Below are 20,568 nucleotides of genomic sequence, written 5' to 3'. Positions count from 1 at the left end.
TCCTGCTCACCCATTGTAGGCTCTTCTTTAATTGCCGGTTGTGCTTCCACAATACAGGTTCCTGCCCTCCCTTCATGCTTGAACAAATACAAGCGGACTAGCAACAACCGAGATCTGACATGAAGGCCTTCTTTGACCTGGCTGCTGTCCAAGAGAAGACGGTGCTCCAAAAAACCAAGTAGTCTCATGACTTGACAGGTCAAGTTTCCCTTGATCTACAGATGGATCCGACCACCACAAGGTCGTTGACGACGCCTCCCAAGGCTTGCAGGACAAACCCCTTTGTTTAGAACTTGTTTTGGGTCTTTACTTGCGTTGACATACTTGGAGATGTTGCCTGCCTGTCAAGGATTTGATAGTTTACGAGGAAAGAAGTCTCCTCCCCTTAGTAAAATATGGTTTGCTTTGGAAGTGAAGTGCTAACATTTATGATTTTGAGGAAGCTATTTTCTAAGGTACTGAATGCCTATTGCGCTCTTTCAAACGTTCATGCGTTGGCAACTTCACACTAAAATCTGGTTTTTCTGGCCTCCAAGTAGGTCTGAAGTGAAACTAGGCTACCATCTCTTCTTGCCTCGGTAAGTACAGGTAAATTCTTCATCCTTCTTTTGGTGCTTAATTTGGCTCCCCACCAAGGGTAGAGCGCTCCCTACAGAGGGTAGAGCTAGTACATATGGGTTTGCAAGTACATCGCCCAGATCCACTCGCAAACCCAAAAGAAAATCTTACTAATACCAAACCCAAAATCAACTTCCACTTACAAGTAGACTCTCGCAAGTGTTTGGTGTGCAGTCAATCCTCTTCACGTACATTCATTTGCCACCAATAGGCACATAGAACCAACTGTCCTTTCGATCTTGTGTTCTATCTCACATCCATCCACCTATTCATGCCTTTCACCACTCGTATCCAATGGTCTCACCCCCACCTTATCAAGCCATTTCGAAACCGGATATCATTCTTGCATGCAACATCCATGTCCCATGCTGTCAAATCCCCACCGGATCTCCTCGTGGAACGCTCCTGGTACAAGACTCAAAACCTGCAACAAACAAACAAACAAGAAGGGGGTGCAGGCATGACTCACCTCCCAACCTCGACAGCCGTGGGCAAGCCCACAAGACTTGGCTATCCCCACCGAGCCACGAGCTGCACTAACTAGATGCATGTCCCGACCAATCACGACCTCGTGACATCCCATACCGTCACGAAGCTACCCTTGCGGGCCTCGAGACTGTTGCCGGCCTCGGCTACGTAAAGCAGGTGCACGTCTACACTAGATCTAGGCTCTTGACCATAGAGCTCTCACAAAGACACGCGAGACTCTATATGACTAATGACTAACGTTGGCCACCCTTTTATAGGCTCTTGGCCGGTCATCGAGCGTCCACACTTGGGCGCCCATCTGTCCATACTTGGATGCCCGCTCGTTAGTCTATTCCTAACTCAGCTCCTCAATCAGTCTGCCTAGCTCTAAGCTTTCCCAAACCTCGAAGCTAGTCTTGTGTGCGTGTAGCACACGGTAGATACACATTGTGTACACGACATACTCCCCTTCCTCTAAGAGCTCACTCCTAAGCTCACTAAAAAGCCAGGGTAATCTCTCTGAAGAGTAGTCAATGTCTCCCATGTAATGTCCTCCTCAACACGATCCTTCCACTTGATCTTGTATTCCGTGATAAGCGTATTACGCAATCTTCTTTCACGAAAGCCAAGAATCTTTTCAGGTTCGTGTGGAATAAATGTCATGTCCTCGACATCTATGATTTCTTGAGTAACTAACTGGTCTGTTCCACCCAGTACTTAAGTCTACTGAAATACAAGAACTTTCACAAGAGAAGACAAATCCAATTCATATGCAACTGAACCAATCCGTCGTGTAATACGAAATGGTCCACAGTATCTAGGGGATAATTTCGGAGATCGACTTGTCCGTAAAGTCTCGAAATCTTTCGGAACTCACAAATACACCATTGTTCCTTCAGAGAACTCTCTAGGAGAACGATGTCTATTAGAATAAAATCTCTCTCGGTCTTAAGCACTTCTAATAGCTTCCTTCGCAACTTGTAACATTTCCTGCATATCTTGTAAAAAATTACGTGCTGCATCATGCTAAAGTCATGAGAATCCTACTGTAACAGGTGATCTAGGTTGAAAACCATACATAAGCATGAAAGGACTAAAACCTGTACTCGTATGCTTAGTACTGTTATATGCAAATTCTAACATAGGAAGATAATCCTCCCATGAACTCTGTCTTTTGGATACATATGCTCGAAGCATATCCTCCAAAATCTGATTCACTCTTTCAGTCTGGCCATCAGATTGAGGATAATCTGAGGAACTTAAATTCAAAGTTGTTTCCAACTTCTCAAAAACAAGTTTCCAAAAATCACTCGTAAACTTAGAGTCCCATACCACCACGAAGCTACCCTTGCGGGCCTCGAGACTGTTGCTCGCCTCGGCTGCGTAAAGCAGGTGCACGTCTGCATTAGATCCAAGCTCCTAATCATACATAGAGCTCTCACAAAGACACGCGAGACTCTATATGACTAATGACTAACCTTGGCCACCCTTGTATAGGCTCTTGGCCGGTCATCGAGCGTCCACACTTGGACGCCCGCCCGTCCATACTTGGGTGCCTGCCCGTTAGTCTATCCCTAACTCAGCTCGTCAATCAGCCTGCCTAGCTCCAAGCTTCCCCAAACCTCGAAGCTAGTCTTGTGTGCGTGTAGCACACGGTAGATACACACTGTGTACACATGACACATGCCAATACTTTGCACACTTATCTTCGATCTAGTTATCTTTTTCTTGCCTTGTCTTCTTCATCGAGTCTCGTTCTTGCTCAATCCAACCCTCTTTATGGAATCTCTCATTCTGCAAATCACAGAATATGGATCGCTTCACTACTTCCATAACCATTGGAGACATGGCATGAAGAACCTCTGCATTGCCCATCACTTTCCATCTTGTCGATGGCCTACCATCAGGGCTGCCCAAAGCTTCCCATCTTTTTGCCTTGCATTTTGCTGCAGCTCACTTCTAAATTAACCTCGACTACTACAGATTCCATGGCGAATCTTGGACCATTCACACGATCCAACAGCTTTCACCACTGACTTGCATGATGATGCGAGGACATGACCACCATTCGAAAGAGAGGTATTTTAACCACTCTATAGGCTAACAAGGTTTCACTCGCCCGACCTACCATAAGGCATATTCCCATCTTACCAACACGAATGGACACTTATCTTTTGTAAGATGACGTTGGAATATATAAAGTAGCCTTATCATACACTTAATGTCAAGTAGAGAAAGTCTACGGACTTGTGTAGATAGTTGCTCAAGGCTAGTAATAGAGACCGGACCATTTTTAAGTTTTACCAACCTAGTGCAAAACTAGTCATTTGAATATAAGTCATTTGTATATAACTCATTTTTCACAATAAGCAAGACATAATCCTTCTCTTGTAATAGTTTTCTTGTGAGCTCTGCTTCCTCTCTCTTGTTGCTTGCTTGCATGCTGTTGAATCTTGCTAGCTTGATAGATGCATGCTAGATAGGTTTAATTGTAAGTTTTCTTCTTACAATACCTTCTTCTTTCTTATCTTTTGTTAGAAAAAACCCGTGAATACGAATCTCTATTCTCCCTTCATCCCTTTGGCAAGGAGCATTCTAGTGTGACAACGAAGTGAGGATGTGATGGACGAGCTAGCGCACCCACATTGGAAAGCTGCAATTGCAAATTGAAGACGAGACCCAAAGACATACTTCGGCAAGGCTAAGGTAAGCTCTCGACTTGAACATCTTGCATCCATGTACCTTTACATGTTGAAAAAAAGCAATAAAGGAAGTCCCTTCATGTCCATGCATATGAATCCTCCATGTACAACCATGGACTAAGTATCCCACCATTACAGACCAACCGCCTAAGTGTGGATTTGCTAAGCTCATAATCTTGGTAATTAAAAAAAATGCATGGATAATTGATCACTAGGAGAAAAAACCCGACAACTACAATGACAATCACGCGTGTGTCAATCCTAACACCAACAAGAAGAGGTAACAAATCCTTGTGCTAGCCGGAGAAATAACTCTCCTTTTTGGCTGCACTATCTCCACAGCCCTGACAAGCTCTTTTTACACTATTTGTGCTCTTTCCTAATTGCATCGGTTGAAGCAAATGTTAAACAAGTCCTTTCTGACGGTTTAGCAACTTCCGTTTAGCACATCCCCTTCTCAAATCTCTCCGCATGAACCTTGCAATACCTTTGGTAGCCACCCATAACCTCTTTCCATCCTCCCCCTCCCTCCACTCCTCCAAATCACTAGAAAAGGCAAGCCCTTTGTAGTTGTTTACCAACTTCCAATTAGCGCACAACCAACCTCCTCGAGTCTCCACTTGCACCTTCTCATACCTTTGGTGGTGACTGACCGCCCACAGCCTCTCACAATAGCTTGTTCAGATCCTTCTCCATTCTCTCCTTAAATCACGAGAAGCTTTTTCTAAGGCCTTTAGTGCTGCACCTGACCAATGCTGGACTGCTTATTTTAATTGCTCTAATAATGAACTCTTCACAAGCCCACCTCTTTCCAGATTCCAGCACACGCTTCCACTAAAGGACCCACTGAATAAAACAGCCCTTTAGCTTGTTATCTCATCAGCTCCCTAAAACTTATATCTACCTACACAGCACCCTCCAATTAAGCAATCAGGGAGGTCCTCTCTTCTCTCTGCTGCACCCTCTTCTTCTTCTTCAAACACCCTAAACCAAGGCTTCACATTGGCTCCACCAAAAGGAAGGGGGAAAATTGAGGTGGCTCAACCTACCCATCGCATGCACAGATATGTTCAAAAAGAAGAGCAAGGGCACAGGGGAAGAAAAGAATTCTTCAAAGAATAAAGCTTGAAAACCACAAGTTGTGTTCCTTATTTAGTAGACCGCCTTCTAGTACAATGCATGCATGCATGCACGTGCACGACTAGCATGTCTTAATCTAGCCACTATTTTTTAAATCTCAACCCTTATCTCCTCATCCTTGACATCTAACCTTGGGACCTTACAACCAGTACCAGGCTTATTACAAGAGGTGGCCCTTGCACGTGGCCCTTGCACTTCTCAATACAAATAGGCTCATATGAACTGAAAATGATCCTTTCATATGAACATGTGTACAGGCACAACGGACACAAGACTCGTATGGGGTTGCAATTCTGTGTATAAAATTTTCTCCTCGCGACACCCATCAGGTGAGAGTTCTTCACACGTTTGACGTTCATCAAAGTCACATCAAAATCTCTTACTGCTACAACTGATGACCATAAAAGAGTGAGCATGTACAAACTTATGCTTTCACAACGATCAAGCTCCACATATAGTCCTTGAGATACTCTGTAATTTCCACCACCTTTCACATTGGTGAAAATGTGTGCACGCGCATCATTTAGAGAATGTATAAATTTTATTTAAATGTAACCCCAAGGTAAAGTGGCAACTAGCCTGAATGCCACTAGTTTACTAACTAACAGCTTGAAATCACAAGAAACTAATACTCTCTCTCTCCCTCCCCACCCACCCACCCCCCTCTCTCTCTCTCTCTCTCTCTCTCTCTCTCTCTCTCTCACACACACACACACACACACAAACAAACAAACACAAAAACCAGCAGAACCAGGTTGATACAGGTAAAAACAGGATCAGCTGGCTGATAAGTAACTGTGAGATATGCCCAGACCTCTGCTGTTTTTACCCATTAAAAAAAGTACCTATAATCCTACATTTAGGTTAAGAATGCTCCAACAAACCATGCATCTCTTCGGGAAATTGCCTCAGGCATCAAGGAAAGTCAGCAAAACAAAGGCAATTAAAATTTTTAAGGCAGCCTAACGTCAAGTCAAAACCTCTTGCACAAAACTTCCCGCATATAACACCACAAACAAGTCACTGCTCGCAGTACATGACGAAAAGGAACCGGAGGCGGGTAAATGCTCCATAACAGTTGACTTGAATGTCAACTTATCAGCTTCTAATTTGGCCATAGCTTTTACAATAAAGAATATAACCAGTTCAGATTGGCATTATGATTGCACTGCCAGCCTTTGTAGATGTTCTACAAAGACTTGCAAGCTAACATCATCCGTGAAAATGATATCCCCGCCAGGAGGTGGGCCCTGGGCTGAATTGTATGTTGCGGACGGGTTGAGCTTTGCGAGTAGAAAACGGGCCTGAGAAACCCACGAGTACGAGGTTTGTAAAAATAACCCCACTGCTTGAGAACTTAAATGCATACTCACTAACCTGAGAGCCATGCTGATCACAAACCACCAATCGGGGAGCTGGAAAACGCTCTGCAATGATCATGCGAGCATCATCTAAAGGTGCTTGAAGCAGCTGTGCAAAGTTCTGCAAACATACACCAATCAAGAGTGCACATATTCAATGCTGTGTTACCAAATAAATCTCCACCAAACAAAGCGTACTAAAAGACAACTTCACCATTACTGACACACTTCACTTTTGAGTGTACACAACCATAGAAACAGCCTTTACAGATAGATCCCCTGCCTACCCGCTGGAGTTGCACATGGGAGATCCCCCACCCATGAGGAAAGGGTGGTGAAACCTCTCCTTTTCATGGGTAGAGATTAAGTCCCTACATGCCACTTTTTCTCTACAGCATGCTCAAACAGCTGCCAGAAAAGCCATTACCTGATATTCTGGCTGGTTTTGATAACCAGCATTGCGCCACTGTGCAACATTTATTCCATGAAAGACCACGACACTGAAATACGCATCCAGTAGAAGAATCCTGTCTGCCGCTATCGCAGCAACATCAAGAAGAGCCGGCTCCGGTGGGCCAAGCATAGAATACGCGATTAACGACGGTTGAATCATCACTACCGAGTTTGTTACATTTTCTCTACTCAACAGCATTCTGAAGTAGGCCGTCTCATCCGGACTGTTGTTGAATACCTGCATACAACACAGTAGGTTGGTTATATTAAGCCACTTCACCCTTAAAAGACATTTCTTTGGAAGACATTCACAGAAACCGGACATATTCACCTGCACAAACTGTGATCGTCTAAGGTTGAACATAAATTGAGGGAAGATTGCAAATCTTGCATTGAAACTAAAGGACGTCGGATCATCCTTCCGGTAATCACCAAATCTAGAAGACAATCTGATCAGCGATCGATCCAGCCATCGTGTAGCATCAAATTCTTCCTGTCAACAGGCCAGCCAAGTTCTTTTAGTAAAAAACCACCCAAAACCTCCCTACCAAATAAAAATGTAACTCCCAAACTGTCTTCCTAATGTCAAGTCATGGAGCCACGTTGCATTCCACTACTTCACATAGCCAAGGAAACGGAAAAAGCATGATCAGGGCCTACCTCTGTCTCCATCTTATGTGATGTCAATCGAGCCAGAACAACAGCAGCCGTTTCTTGATCAAACCCTGAAATCAATTCCTGTTGGCAAAAAGAATCATGCCATCTTTCTGATAGCATTTAACCAAATGCTTAATATCAATTGGTGCTCATAAAGGACGATATTATGCGGGTCAATACCTCTACATTTGCTGCACCATCAACCCAACGCCTGGTTACTGTTGTTGCACGGACCCGCATTTTACCATCAGGATGTTGATAGCTGCATATACACGGCCACGGTGTTGTTATGCTGGAAGTGTAGGCAATACCCATCTCTCTTGCTCAAGTGGTGTTTCCTGTTTCAACCCCCCTAACACACATCTGTGCCGCCACAGAGATCAGCTATACAGAGGCACAGAGGCAGACCCCAGATACCTCACAGCCCACCATCACAAGTTTCTTGCATTGGGCCCAAGGATGGAGGCCCTCACCAAAGACCACAACATAGCCCTGACCTAGAATCATAGATGTCAAGGACCCACTTTGATCCCCGCATATTGTATCATTGTAGCATTGTAGCACTGGCACTTACAGGGCTGTTTTTTCTTTCAGCTCTAGTTGGGTTTTTTATTATGATTTTTCCATGATTATGTCACTTCATGGACACATTGTAACACTTTTTGGTCTCATAGACCCTTTAAGCTTTTGTAGACATTAATAGAACTCTCTCTCTCTCTCTCTCTCTCTCTCTCTCTCTCTCTCTACTATACAGGGAGACTAGGGTTAGCAGAGGCAACTAGGCTATGGAGGGTGGTACTCCATAGTGGCGCTGTGTGTATAGAGAGAGAGTGTACTCAATGAGATAGACAGAGAAGAGAGTAATGCACGACTAAATAAAGCATTGATTAATATTAGTTGTGTAGCTTACACCAAGTACATGCCTTTTGTAGGCCTGAGGACCTTACCTTTTGACTCTCACATATATAAGCACATGGCACATGGCACATGGCATACACTTATCTGATCCAATTATCCGGGGTGTTCACACCTAAGAAGGTGTTAACACACACACATACATGAATAAAATTACACACACACACACACACATGGTGAATACACAATTACATTTAGCCCTTTGGGGGCAGTTCACACATGGACATATAAGTGGGGGTACACGCACAAGATCGACACACACGTGAAGCTCTTCTCCGTAAGTGTCAATAAAGGTTCTTTGCCCAGGTTGTCCCCCGAAGCTTGATTGTATCTATTTGTGTGTGTTTGTTCATCTATGTGTTCTCCATCCTGTGTGTAATAATTGTAAACCGTTAATTCTCTACCCTTGTTTAGATAGATTAAGAGGGGGTTGTTTCTGAGTAGACTTATGTAATAGAAAGTCATTGGGTGGGGGGGCGGGGGGGGGGGGGGGGTGAGTAGACTAATGTAAGAGAGTCATGAGTGGTCAAGCTCTTTTGGCACACGTTCCTTAAACCTCTGAGTCTCTACACATCCATTCTTGTTAAGCCTCTACGCCATGCTTGTTGAGCCAGTAAGCCTTTTGTGCCAAGCTCACTGGCCTCTGAACCACGCTTACTAGCCTCTTGAGTAGTTTGTAGCAGGGAACATGTCTTAGATGGAGCATAAGAGTGCAGTGACGAGCCCAAATTACAGTGGCTATTATCTTGGGACATCTCCACCCGTGCTCCGAAGGGGGGTTTGTTGGGTTTCGGAGGCTTCAAGTGTGCGTACCCCCTTGTGTTTGTGCGAAGAGCCCTTGTATGTGTGTGAACATACACTTATGTGAGTGCGTGTGTGCGTGTGTGTGTGTGTGTGTGTGAGAACACCACAAAAAAAAAAAAGTGTGAGAACAACCTCAGATGTTTTACATGTGAATGTGATAAGTTGTCATAGGCCTAGCCATGTGTCATTGCCCCAATCAATGTGATGTGTCAAAGATAAGGCATGTAAGCCTATAAAAGCATGTACTTGGTGTTGGCTTGAATCATCATTCAATCGTGCAAATCACTGTCTCTCTTTGAGTTTGTTACATCTCTCTCTCTCTCTCTCTCTCTCTCTCTCTCCGTACACACCATGGGAATATTCCATCCTCCATAGTCAGTTATCGCCTGTGTACGGCAGCTCTAGCTCCTTCAAGTACACGTGATGATTGGGAGGGAAGGATAAGAAGCGCTGTTTATCCTATGTGTTGATGGCTTAGGGTGAGTATCCATAGAAGGGCCTAAGAGTGAAAACCCTTTCAAAAGAGGGGGTGCACTGTAATGGTGCCAAGGCTAGGCATGCCTAAGGCCACATCGGCCAGCACAGCCGCCTTAAGGGCAACCAAGCATGGCTACCCTAGGCAGCCCAACCGTGGGCCATGGCCTGCCGACAGCCAGCACACCTGTAGGCACGCAGTATGCAGGCTGCCGCCTGTAGCTGTCTACACCAGCCAGGACTGGCGCAACCCCATGGTGCAGGACGAAAGCAGGTTGTATGCGCAAGAAGCAACCGCATCTTCGCCCAAAAAAAAAAAACAGCATGCCGCTTTCAGGAAAAAGAAAGCAGAGCACACACTTCAATAGAAGGGCAGTGCTCACTTGTGATCAGCAAGGGCACAGGCATGATTTGGTGCTAACGAGGCATGAACCGAATGTTAGCCTCACATATGGATGCAAAGTGGTTTCACAGTACACACGACAGCCAGCATCTTGGTTGAGACTTGATTGGGTCTTTTCGACTCTTGAGAGTACAATCCACATGCACACCATTCACATGAGGATAGTTGTAGTTTTAGTGGGGAAGTATGTGACCACCTGCAGGTTCATGCAGCAGCTCACACCTGTGGCTAGTAGTATACGAACAGGGCAAGCACGTCAGGCAAGGGAGTTGGGCTGGTACAAGAACACTACAGCAGGTTGGGCAGGTACAGCAAGTCACATACAGCAGATCAGGGCTGGGCAACAGACAAAGGCCCACATGGGGAAAGCGTACCTTTATTATAACAATAATTTTTGGCGTACCTTTATTTGTAAGTTTTAGCAGAGCTCACAACCTGAATTAAACAGGCCGACCAGCATATAAGGGCCTATAAATAGAGCACCTGCATTCCAGGACCTCTTCAGCAAATCTGAGCACAGGGGTTCCAATGTGCATCAGAACAGGGAAGGATAGATACAAGGATTCTACTTGTATGTGCTTGTGTTTGCAAGTCTCTCACTGCACCTCTCTCTGTGTTAGCGCTGTCACAGCATTAATAGCCTTACAGCAATGGAATGCACATACCCTAATTAATAAATAAGAATTCTTTACCGAGGTGTTTGAGACAACAATACGCAACATTCACAAATCTTACTTGGTAAGAAACTGCAGGAAAAACTGGCGCCCAGTGGGTTGAGCAGCCACGTTAGACTGCTCAGAAGGCACGACATCAAAAAAGATCGTGAGAGATGTGTTGCTGTCCAGCCCACACATCTTCCAAGCTGTTGTGTTCCCTTGGCCAACTACTGTATCTGAACACGAAGTTCCTTTCTGCAATAATGCAGGTAGCAACAAGATTAAAGAATTAACATCTACCTCCCTAGCATGTATACATAGCCAGTAAGACACAAGAAACAACAAACCTTATCTAGAGATGCGCAAGGACCTATGATTCTTTAACATCTACCTCCCTAGCATGTATACATAGCCAGTAAGACACAAGAAACAACAAACCTTATCTAGAGATGCGCAAGGACCTATGATTCCCTGGATCTTCAGGTCTTTGGAACAGAGTACCTCAAATGTTCCACTGCACACATACGAAAGCCTATCAACATATGCAAAAATCAACCACCACATTGGCGTTCGAAAGTGCAAAATTTCAACCGTACTTGAAGGAGAGACCAAGAGCATTCTCCCCAGCCTCAAAGACTCGTTTGAATGAATCCTTGAAGACTGAATGCCCGAAACTCTCTGCCAAGACCACCAAGCCACCAGTCCTTTCTACTGCCACCTTAATTTCAGCCACTCCTACCTGATAAGAAATGTCAGAATAAACATATATGCATGTGATGTGCACTCTCTCACATTAGGTTCAACATCCATATCCACCACCACATCATGTTAAGACTTCAACACACGTGTATGAATGTGCGTTCATGTGCAGCTTTCAGGTAACGTATGTGTGAGCTCATGCAAACCTTTCAGGTATGCATGTGATATTGTACTCACCCACATTAGTACTCACCCACATTGTATGCATGTGATATTGTACTCACCCACATTAGTTTCAACATCCATATCCACAACCACATCATCTTGACACTTCAACACAAATGTATGTGTGTCTGGTCATGCGTAGCGTTCAGATACACAATGCAAGAATGTGCTAAGGTACATGGGCATGACCTGCATGATTTTATGACAGCACATAGCCGATAAGAAAAGCTCCTAAAACAAATCAGAGACTAACCTGGTCAAGGGCACAAGCAAAAAGGTCTAAAACATGACCCTGGTCCACCAGCTGCTTTGATAAACCTTGATAGAATTTGACCGCTTTGTGGTAGAACAGAGCTGCATCCTTTTCCAAGTCCTTATGAGACCGTATGGGGTCTGAAAGTTCTTTAGAGACTATCTGCAAAAAATAAAAATAAAGAACAATTAGAAAGGTCCTCTCTCTCTCTCTCTCTCTCTCTCTCTCTCTCTCTCTCTCTACTTTCCAGTATAACGGATTTGAACCACTTTCCAAGATCATGGATTTCCCAGACCAGAGATGCTTGGGACTTTTCCTCCTGGAGCTTCGCAGACACAAGGAGTCCCTTTTGTGGCTTAGACCAGCCAGTACACAGAACTCTCACCAACTTCTTCCAGACTAGAGTGATGAGGGCAGATTCACCCACTACACCCGACCTTCAGGCTGATGCGGGAGCTCGGCCAAGAGGACTAACACTAGACAGAGCCATTGAGCTATGCACAGCCCGACGCCCTCGACCTCATGGTCCCCGCCTACGCCCGCGTCACTAGAGGAGGACCAGAGCCATCATCTCCCACCACCACAAGACTTTCTCCCGTCGGCCCAGCTTTACTACATTGGGTGCCATGTTGCAGCGTCCTATGCGAGATATTTTAGGGTGATATGACAGCTGCACGATATCTGACATTTCAGCTCTTATTACTTTCTTTGATTTTTATTTTTAGTACCCATGATGATGTATTTCATGGCCATGATGTAACCTTTTGGTCTTATAGGTCATTTTGGCCTTTCGTAGACGTTAGTACAACTTTCTTTCTCTCTCTCTCTCTCTCTCTCTCTCTCTCTCTCTCTCTCTCTCTCTCTCATAGCTCTAGTCTTTGTTTTCTGTTGTACCATGATGAGATTACATGGACACGATTTTATCACTTTTGGTCTCATAGACCCACTGGGTCTTTTGCAGACGTTTAATATAACTTTCTTTCTCCACACCCCCCCTGGCCCCGTCCCCCTACTGGGGGTTTAGCTCCGTAGGTTGTATGATGATGGTGGTCCCACTTTGTATCATATGGCTCGGATTTGGCATTCCCAGCTCATAGCTCTCGTCTTTGTTTCCTTTTGTACCATGATGACATTACATGGACACTATTGTATAACTTTTGGTTTCATAGACCCACTAGGTCTTTTTAAGACGTTCAATACAACTCCAACTCTCTCTCTCTCTCTCTCTCTCTCTCTCTCTATGCAAAGACAGATGCCATTGTACCCATCCTCCTCTATGTGGATATGACATTGTCCTAATTTCAGATCAAAGGAGGGACTGCAGAGACATTTGGATGCTTTGGGGGCTTTTTTTGAGGGGCATGACCTCAAGGTGAACGTGGGAAAAACCAAAGTCGTGATTTTCTACACATCTAGAGCAGCAGCAAAGAGATATCGGTTTACATATGGTGGCAGAGTGGTGGAGATAGTCTCATCATACCTATATCTGGGCACTACTTTGTTAGAACTGATCTCACGAGCGATGGAAAGCTAGCACACAAGACGGCGAAAACGTACAGGCGGCCGCCACTGGGAAACGCGAACAAAAAAGGTACACGGTACACCGTACGAAACGATTCGATGCGTAGGTTTTTTATAATATCCATGATGAAAAAAAACGCATTTCGTACGGGACGAAACGTTTCGTACGTTTCAAACCTGTACGAAACGTGTTTCTATGCAACTGTGGTCATAGATAGAATAAATTTTTTCTGTATCATTTAACTTTCTGTTGTAATACCCTACGAGTCTTCCTTCTTGTTGCAAAACTGCTCCTATGGCAAGATTACTGGCATTGGTGATCACCTCGAAGGGATCATCCCATGATGCGAGCTTAAGGACTGGTGCTTCGGAATCCGCCTTTTGCAGAGCAAAGAACACCTCCAAAGCCTTACCTATGATTGAAACTTTATTTCTTCTAGTCTTCACTTCCTTGAGTAAATCTATCAATGGTGCTGCAAGGTTAGAAAACCGATCCATACATGAGCTATACACTTGGCACAAGCCCAGGAAGGAACGTATCTCTTGGACTGTCTTCAGAACGTTCCAATCAAGAATTGCCCTTATCTTCTCAAGGTCGAGGCGAATTCCATCAAAACCAATCAATAGCTCAGGTACTGGACTTCTTGAACTCCAAATATGCTCTTCTTTGCATTAATGTAGAGTTCATTGTCTCACAAAAGCTGCAAGACCTTTTGCATATCTTTCACGTGTAGTTTGGCAGTGGTGCAGAAAAAATAAGAATGTCATCAAAAAAAATGAATAGACATATACCGATGAGTATGGCAAAGACTCATGACATCATCTTGTTGAATGTCGCCGGTGCATTGGTCAAACCAAAAGGCATGACCAAACGAATTCGTAATGACCTTATTCTGTTCGAAAAGGCCGTCTTTGGGATATCAGCCTTGAAAATTCTGACTTAATGATAGCCACTTTTGAGGTCAATCTTGGTGAAGAACTTAGCACCATTGAATCTTTCATGGATGTACTCTATCCTTGGCATGGGAAACTTATTCTTGATTGTCAACTTATTCACGGCTCAGTAATCCACACTGAGACGTGTGGATTACTTAGACGGTAATCTTATCTTTCTTCTCCACAAAAAGAATCGGTGCAGCAAATCGAGAGGACAAGGATTAAGTGTCCCAAAACACTTACAACAAATTTCAAAAAGCAACAACTTTGCAAAGCTCAAAGTATACTTAGCTTTTCTCGCCAGGTTCGTCATGAAGCCAAAAGAAATATCTCCTCAACATACACATAAGATATCTTGAGATACAGCTCCATATAGCTTGCTCATAAGCTTGATTTATAAACCACAATAATCCATATGAAAAAAGTGTTGAGCACGAGAACATAAAACCAACTACATATTCCAAGAATAAAATCTGTGAGTCCATAATTCCTTAGACCAAGCTGTCTACTGTTCATGTTCATGACTGCTTCATAAGCTCAATAGCAAAACTATTGGTCAGGGTAGTCTCCACTTCTAATCTTTTCTCTTTCTCGTTGTTGGAAGGAAGCCTCTTGCTTCCAAGAAAGCCTATGCTCTGATACCTCTGTCACAGTTATGAGAACTCCCGCAACAATATAATAGACCGACCCTTCAAATACCAATCACAGAGCATGATAACATATCGGAAGAACCACAAATAATACAATAACACCACACTGAGCCGGAACGGCGAGCCCCCGTAGGAACTTCTTTATTCACATAGAAGCTCAAGATACCAAGGTGCGGGTGCATACAGCACCGGATTTCCCACAAAGCATCAACAGATCTCTTGCTACAATGCCAAGATACAAACACAACACCAAAAGCCATCCGAAAAACTGTCTCAAAACAGTCCCATGAATCAGCCCATACACTCTCCATAAAACAGCCCGGTATGGAGCCAAAAACAGCCCCAAACTATGCGCCAAATCAGCCCCAACATTGGGCCTCAAATCAGCCCTGAAAACAGTCAATAAACACAGCCAAAAATAGCCCTTTTGTTGTGGAAACCTGTACTGCCTTCTGTACGGCTGCAGCACCACTGTATGGCTGCTGTATCATCCATACAGTCAGCGTAGAGAAAAGAGGAGGTGTTGTACAGCCTCAGTACGGCCTACACAAGAGAGAGGAGGCAGGGCAGTATGTTGTACGACCAGTGCAACAGGGAGAAAAGGGCTGCCCGACTGCTAACTAAGTACGGCCGCTCGCGCGCGAGAGAAAAACTGCCGTCTGTAGACTCTGTATGGCTGTTGAGAGAGAGAGAGAGGACTCCAAGATGATGTGCATGGCAAAACGAGAAGCCCCCGGTTCCTTTTAAAGAAGTCGACTAGTTAAATTTGAAGTGCTTTTCCCCTTTTTTGCCAAAAATAACCAAGTTGGCCCAAAATAACTAAACTTGACAAATAAATAAACTTTTAGCTTTACTTGGCTTGTACTCCCAAGTTTTAGCCCAAAAATATCAACTTTTATGCTTTTCCTGGCTTGATGCCCAAGTTTCATCTAGGCGCCTCCTTTTGTCCACCTGTCCATGCCCAAAATATCATATGTCCAGCCCGTCTTTAACAACGTGTGAACACACCGACTTATAAACATTTTTAGTCACTTTATTGAATAAAATCCCATGCTGCTCATGTTGAATGGCCATCTTTCAGGCCAAACCATGCCAGTAAAATGCTCTAGCTTTCTTCTGTGGAAAATCCCCTTTCACACCTTGGTTCCACTCTATGTGTGAAACACTAGTCAAGACTCGTGAAGGGACCAAATGGTGACAGAGTCTGTCCTGGAGTCTTATGATTTGGCTGATTTCATTGTGGTTGGAGTTCCAAGGCCAGAGTTCGAGGAGGAGGAGCTTTCACTTTCTACTAGGAAAGAGCGGGAGGCTCAGGCACAGCTGTGGGATCGTGGCAATGCCCGTGTGCGTTCTTTCATCTTCCTTAATTGCACACCCCAAGTGATCAATCTATAATATGCGGAAACTTCGGGGGATATCGGTAACTTCAATGCTCAGAAATCAGCACACTTTTCGCAACGAAAATAATGCACAAAACTGAATATAGATGTGCAGAAAATAGAGAGAGAAAGAGAGAGAGAGAGAGAGAGAGAGAGAGAGGCCACAGTATTGGGTCTCGAATACCCTCTATAGGGCCCCCACCACGGATGGTGGATTTGCTTTTAATAGAATGATGCAAAACTGAAATAAAAGACTGAACTTGAACCTTCTTGGTTGAAGAGAATCCTCTGCCCTTGACCTTCAATCCTTCACCCTTTGCGTTAGCTTCTCCTTGGCTGTCCTGGCCCCTTGATTGGCTTCAGTACTCGGTGAAATATGAGATAGCTAGGACTGATTTATGATCTGGGTATTTATACCAACACTCGTGGAGTCATTCGAATCCGCTGCCCTCTTGTCTTCACTCCCTTTAGCAGATTGGTGAGATCTGCCGAGAGATCAGAAAACTTGTCTATGTGGGTGGAGTATGCCTGGCATATACCCACAAGGGATATGTCATTGGCTGTCTGAGCTATTTCCCAATTGACAATCTCGGCCACTTTAGCCGGATCAAGTCGAATGCCTTAGGCACTAATTATGTATCCCAAGTAATGTACCTGGAACAGATAAAATTCCGACTTCTTTTCATTGACGTAGAGCTCATTGCTTTCCAGCAACTTAAGGACTTTCTCCACATCAATGTCATGCTGCTCAACCGTAGCTGAAAATACCAGTATGTCGTCTAGAAATATGAACACACACTTTCCAATCAAATCCAAGAAAACATGCATCATCATGCGGTTAAATGTAGCTGGAGCGTTTGTCAAGCCAAATGGCATGACCACAAATTCATAGTGGGTCTGTTCTGTACGGAAGAATGTCTTGGGGATGTCCCCCTCCACAATCCTCACCTAGTGGTACCCACTCTTTAAATCAAGTTTCGAGAACACCTTTGCTCCATTTAGCCTCTCGAGAATATAATCAATTCGAGGCATCGGGAATCTGCTCTTGATAGTCAGCTTGTCGAGTGCACAATAATCGACACACAAACAGGAAGACCCATCTTTCTTCTTGACAAATAAAATCGGTGCTGCAAATGGCGACACACTAGGGCAAATAAAGCCATATTGCAACAATTCTTGGAGTTGGCGGTCCAACTCCGATTCCATTGCCTTGCGATACGGAAACTTGCTGGGGGGTTCCGAGCCTGGGAGGAGGTTAATCTTGTGGTCCTCCGGTTTGGACGCGGGGAGCTAGGGAGGGAGACTGTCCCGAAGAAAAATCTTCTGGAACTTTTCATGGAGAGCCGAGTACTTCTCGGAAGCACTGGCCACCGTATGGGCTATCTGGATGTATATCATTGCACACTGTGTGCCTTTCTTGACTGCTCGCTTAGCTTGCAAGTGGCTTATGAGGGCGGAATTCTTGGCTCACACTTAATGGTCACTGGGGCGTTTTGTTGGGTTTTATGTTGTGTATGCACCCAGGGGAGTGCTAGTGATCATCAGAGATTACTGAGGCACTTTTTACTTCAGTTAGTGGAGGTTTTTTCCCCCAATTTTAGCTTAGTTTCACTTATAATGGTTTATAAGTGATTTGGTCCACATGGCACACTTTATGGCCGGACCATGTGAACACAACTTTTAGGTCACATATTTTATGTGGCTATTGTACTTCATTTTATCAACACTCAATACATGAGCAGTCGTGTTCTCTCTCTGTCTCTCACGCCTCTTGCTGAAGTACCTTCCAAACCCTAACCCTAACAGCTCATTCCCTATATTTGGTATCAGAGCAGGTTCACCCAGCCATCCGTACCCTGTAGCTATCCATACACAGTCGCCTAGAACCTGCAGTTCCATACAGTACCTACAGGCAACCAGCAGCACCTGCAACTGTCCGTACAGTTCGTCACCCAGTTGTCCGTACCATTCGCCCCGTCAGCTGCACGCCTAGAACCTGCAGCTCCGTACAGCACCTGCTGCAGGCGACCTGTTCAGAACTCTGCAGCTGCTCGTATAGTCAGACGCCAGCAGCAGAGCAGATTCGCCCAGTTTCCTACAGTACTCTGCTCTGGACAGTAGCCGTACAGTTGACCGTACCTGCTCCGCACAACAGACCAGTACCTGCTGCGCCTGTTTTCGTACTGTTGTTCCGTACAGCCTACAGCCACCTTTACCTGCTAAATCACATTTTTGGTAAGCCTTACATGTTTTGAAATTTGGGCATTTTCTTTGTGAAAAATTTCTGGTAGATACAGGGAGATTTCGTGCAAAGAAATCTCTACAGGCTTTTGCAAGGTTTTGGATGCAGTAATTTTGGGCATTTTGGCACTGTGTGAGCCATTTTCATTGCTCTACTCAGTCAGTGGTGCATTTTGCTGCACATTCAGAGGATTGAGGGTGCAAGCATATTTGGGTCAGCTGTATTCAGTGGAGTACAGTTGCTTTCAGGGTTATTACTTTTGGGTTTTTTGATACACAAGTACAGCATTGTGCACTAGCATAATGGCAAATCAACAGCAGAGTGATGTGTTCACGTATTTGTCTAAGGAAGACAAGTTGGATGGCATGAACTACTCCTTGTGGAGTTTTATGCTGAGAAATGTGCTCGTGGCAAAAGGTCTTTGGGATTTTGTTTGTGGTGATGAACCACGCCCAGGTCCATTGGCTCTAGAGACTCCTCCCCAAGGGGGTGCTCGTGGAAGAGGACAATAGGCACAGGCACCAGGTCAGCCTCTGCTTGTTCAAAGAACAAATGCTCAAAAGTATGGACAGCCTTCTGGGCTCTGGCCGCCTGCAGTCCAGGCTGCCCTATGGGCTGTCCTGCACATGAAACAGTGCCAGTCCACGCTATTAGTCTTCCTCTGGAATGATGTCAGTTGCTCTGTGTGTTTGGTCTGTGGCCAGATGACGGACAACTGTGTAGGTTGCATGTAGAAGGGGGTATCCCTTAGGGCTACCCCAGAAAGGGGATTATACCCCATGTTTGGGCAGGGGTAAGGCCTTAGGCCACCCCAAGGGGTCCATGGCCCTTGCCCACTGGCCCAAGGAAGGGCTGGGCAGGCTGTTGGCCAGCCCAAGAGGGCTTGGCCAGGCAGTCAACTTGCCTTGGGCCACACCTGACCTTGGACGCATGTGCAGGACAATGCACACCTGACCTCGGACGAATGGAGTGGAACCCTAGCTGGCTCGTCCCGGACTGGGCTCACATGGGACCAATTTTCCACCCCAAGTCTTGAACGAATATGAGGTATAATAAACCTCTGTACTGACAATGCAATAAGTGATAAGGCTTGTGCATCTCTGGCATCCCATGATTTCACCAAGTGCTGAAGCCAATCAAGGGGCTAGGACAGCCAAGGAGAAGCTAACGCAAAGGGTGAAGGATTGAAGGTCAAGGGCAGAGGATTCTCCTCAGCCAAGAAGGTTCAAGTTCAGTCTTTTATTTCAGTTTTGCATCATTCTATTAAAAGCAAATACACCATCCGTGGTGGGGGCCCTACAGAGGGTACTCAGGACCCAATACTGTGTCCTCTTCTCCCCCTCTCTCTCTCTATTTTCTGCACATCTATATTTAGTTTTGTGTGTTGTTTTCGTTGCAAAAAGTGTGCTGATTTCTGAGCATTGAAGTTACCGATCTCCCCTGAAGCTTCCGCATATTACAGTGGTATCAGAGCCTACTTCAAGTGTAACAGCAAGAAACCAGAAAATTTTTCTCGCTCGTGTGGTTTGTTTTCAGACTCCGGTGGACCACCCTTTCGGAGTGACTCCTGTCCCTTGAAGGACGGTTGGTTTTTAGCCTCCGGAAGTCTCCCACACACATAGTGGATGGTCAGATTGCGCTCTCGAAAGGAGGTGCATTTTCTTGCTATGGTGAGCTTCGACGACAAGAGAGACCAAGAACCTTGGGACCAAAGTGCAATGGGCAGCCCAGCTAGGGCATCAGGCATGAGTGTTAAAGAGATGTTCCAACAGATGATGCGAGCAATCGCAGACCAGAGTACCAAGTTGGAAGAGCAGAAGACGCAGATACTGGCTCTGGAAGAGTGCACCCGTTCTCCAGCTCTGCGTTTTCCGTCTCCTTCTCCCTCTCCTTCCGTTTCCCAGATTCCAGATTCTCTACACAGGGACCCTCTCTAAGGGTCACGACCGCAGCCGAGTTCGATGCTTGAGTTGCAGATGCGTGCATTGGAGATCCGACAACGTGAAGACAAA

The 20,568-nt window shown here is 45.1% G+C and overlaps 1 protein-coding gene across 2 annotated transcripts in view; it reads right to left on the bottom strand.

The window, feature by feature from the left end:
* Positions 1-5,799: 5,799 nt before the first annotated feature.
* The window catches only part of LOC147629644 (protein transport protein SEC23 E-like), a 30,774-nt gene continuing 16,005 nt past the window's right edge, over positions 5,800-20,568 (bottom strand). For both annotated transcript variants that reach the window (XM_086811147.1, XM_086811148.1), the window contains exons 4-13: positions 11,829-11,990; positions 11,248-11,390; positions 11,090-11,165; positions 10,731-10,906; positions 7,580-7,661; positions 7,403-7,480; positions 7,074-7,235; positions 6,717-6,980; positions 6,306-6,410; positions 5,800-6,232 (exon numbers count right to left, since the gene is read on the bottom strand). In XM_086811147.1, the coding sequence (XP_086667273.1) occupies positions 6,086-6,232; positions 6,306-6,410; positions 6,717-6,980; positions 7,074-7,235; positions 7,403-7,480; positions 7,580-7,661; positions 10,731-10,906; positions 11,090-11,165; positions 11,248-11,390; positions 11,829-11,990 (1,395 nt within the window). In that variant the 3' untranslated portion in view covers positions 5,800-6,085. The remainder of the gene's footprint in view (positions 6,233-6,305; positions 6,411-6,716; positions 6,981-7,073; positions 7,236-7,402; positions 7,481-7,579; positions 7,662-10,730; positions 10,907-11,089; positions 11,166-11,247; positions 11,391-11,828; positions 11,991-20,568) is intronic.

Source organism: Cibotium barometz, chromosome 17 (genome assembly GCF_041138505.1).
Source record: "Cibotium barometz isolate CiBa-2024 chromosome 17, ASM4113850v1, whole genome shotgun sequence".
In the NCBI taxonomy this organism is placed as follows: domain Eukaryota; kingdom Viridiplantae; phylum Streptophyta; class Polypodiopsida; order Cyatheales; family Cibotiaceae; genus Cibotium; species Cibotium barometz.
This window is presented reverse-complemented; position numbering and strand designations above follow the sequence as displayed.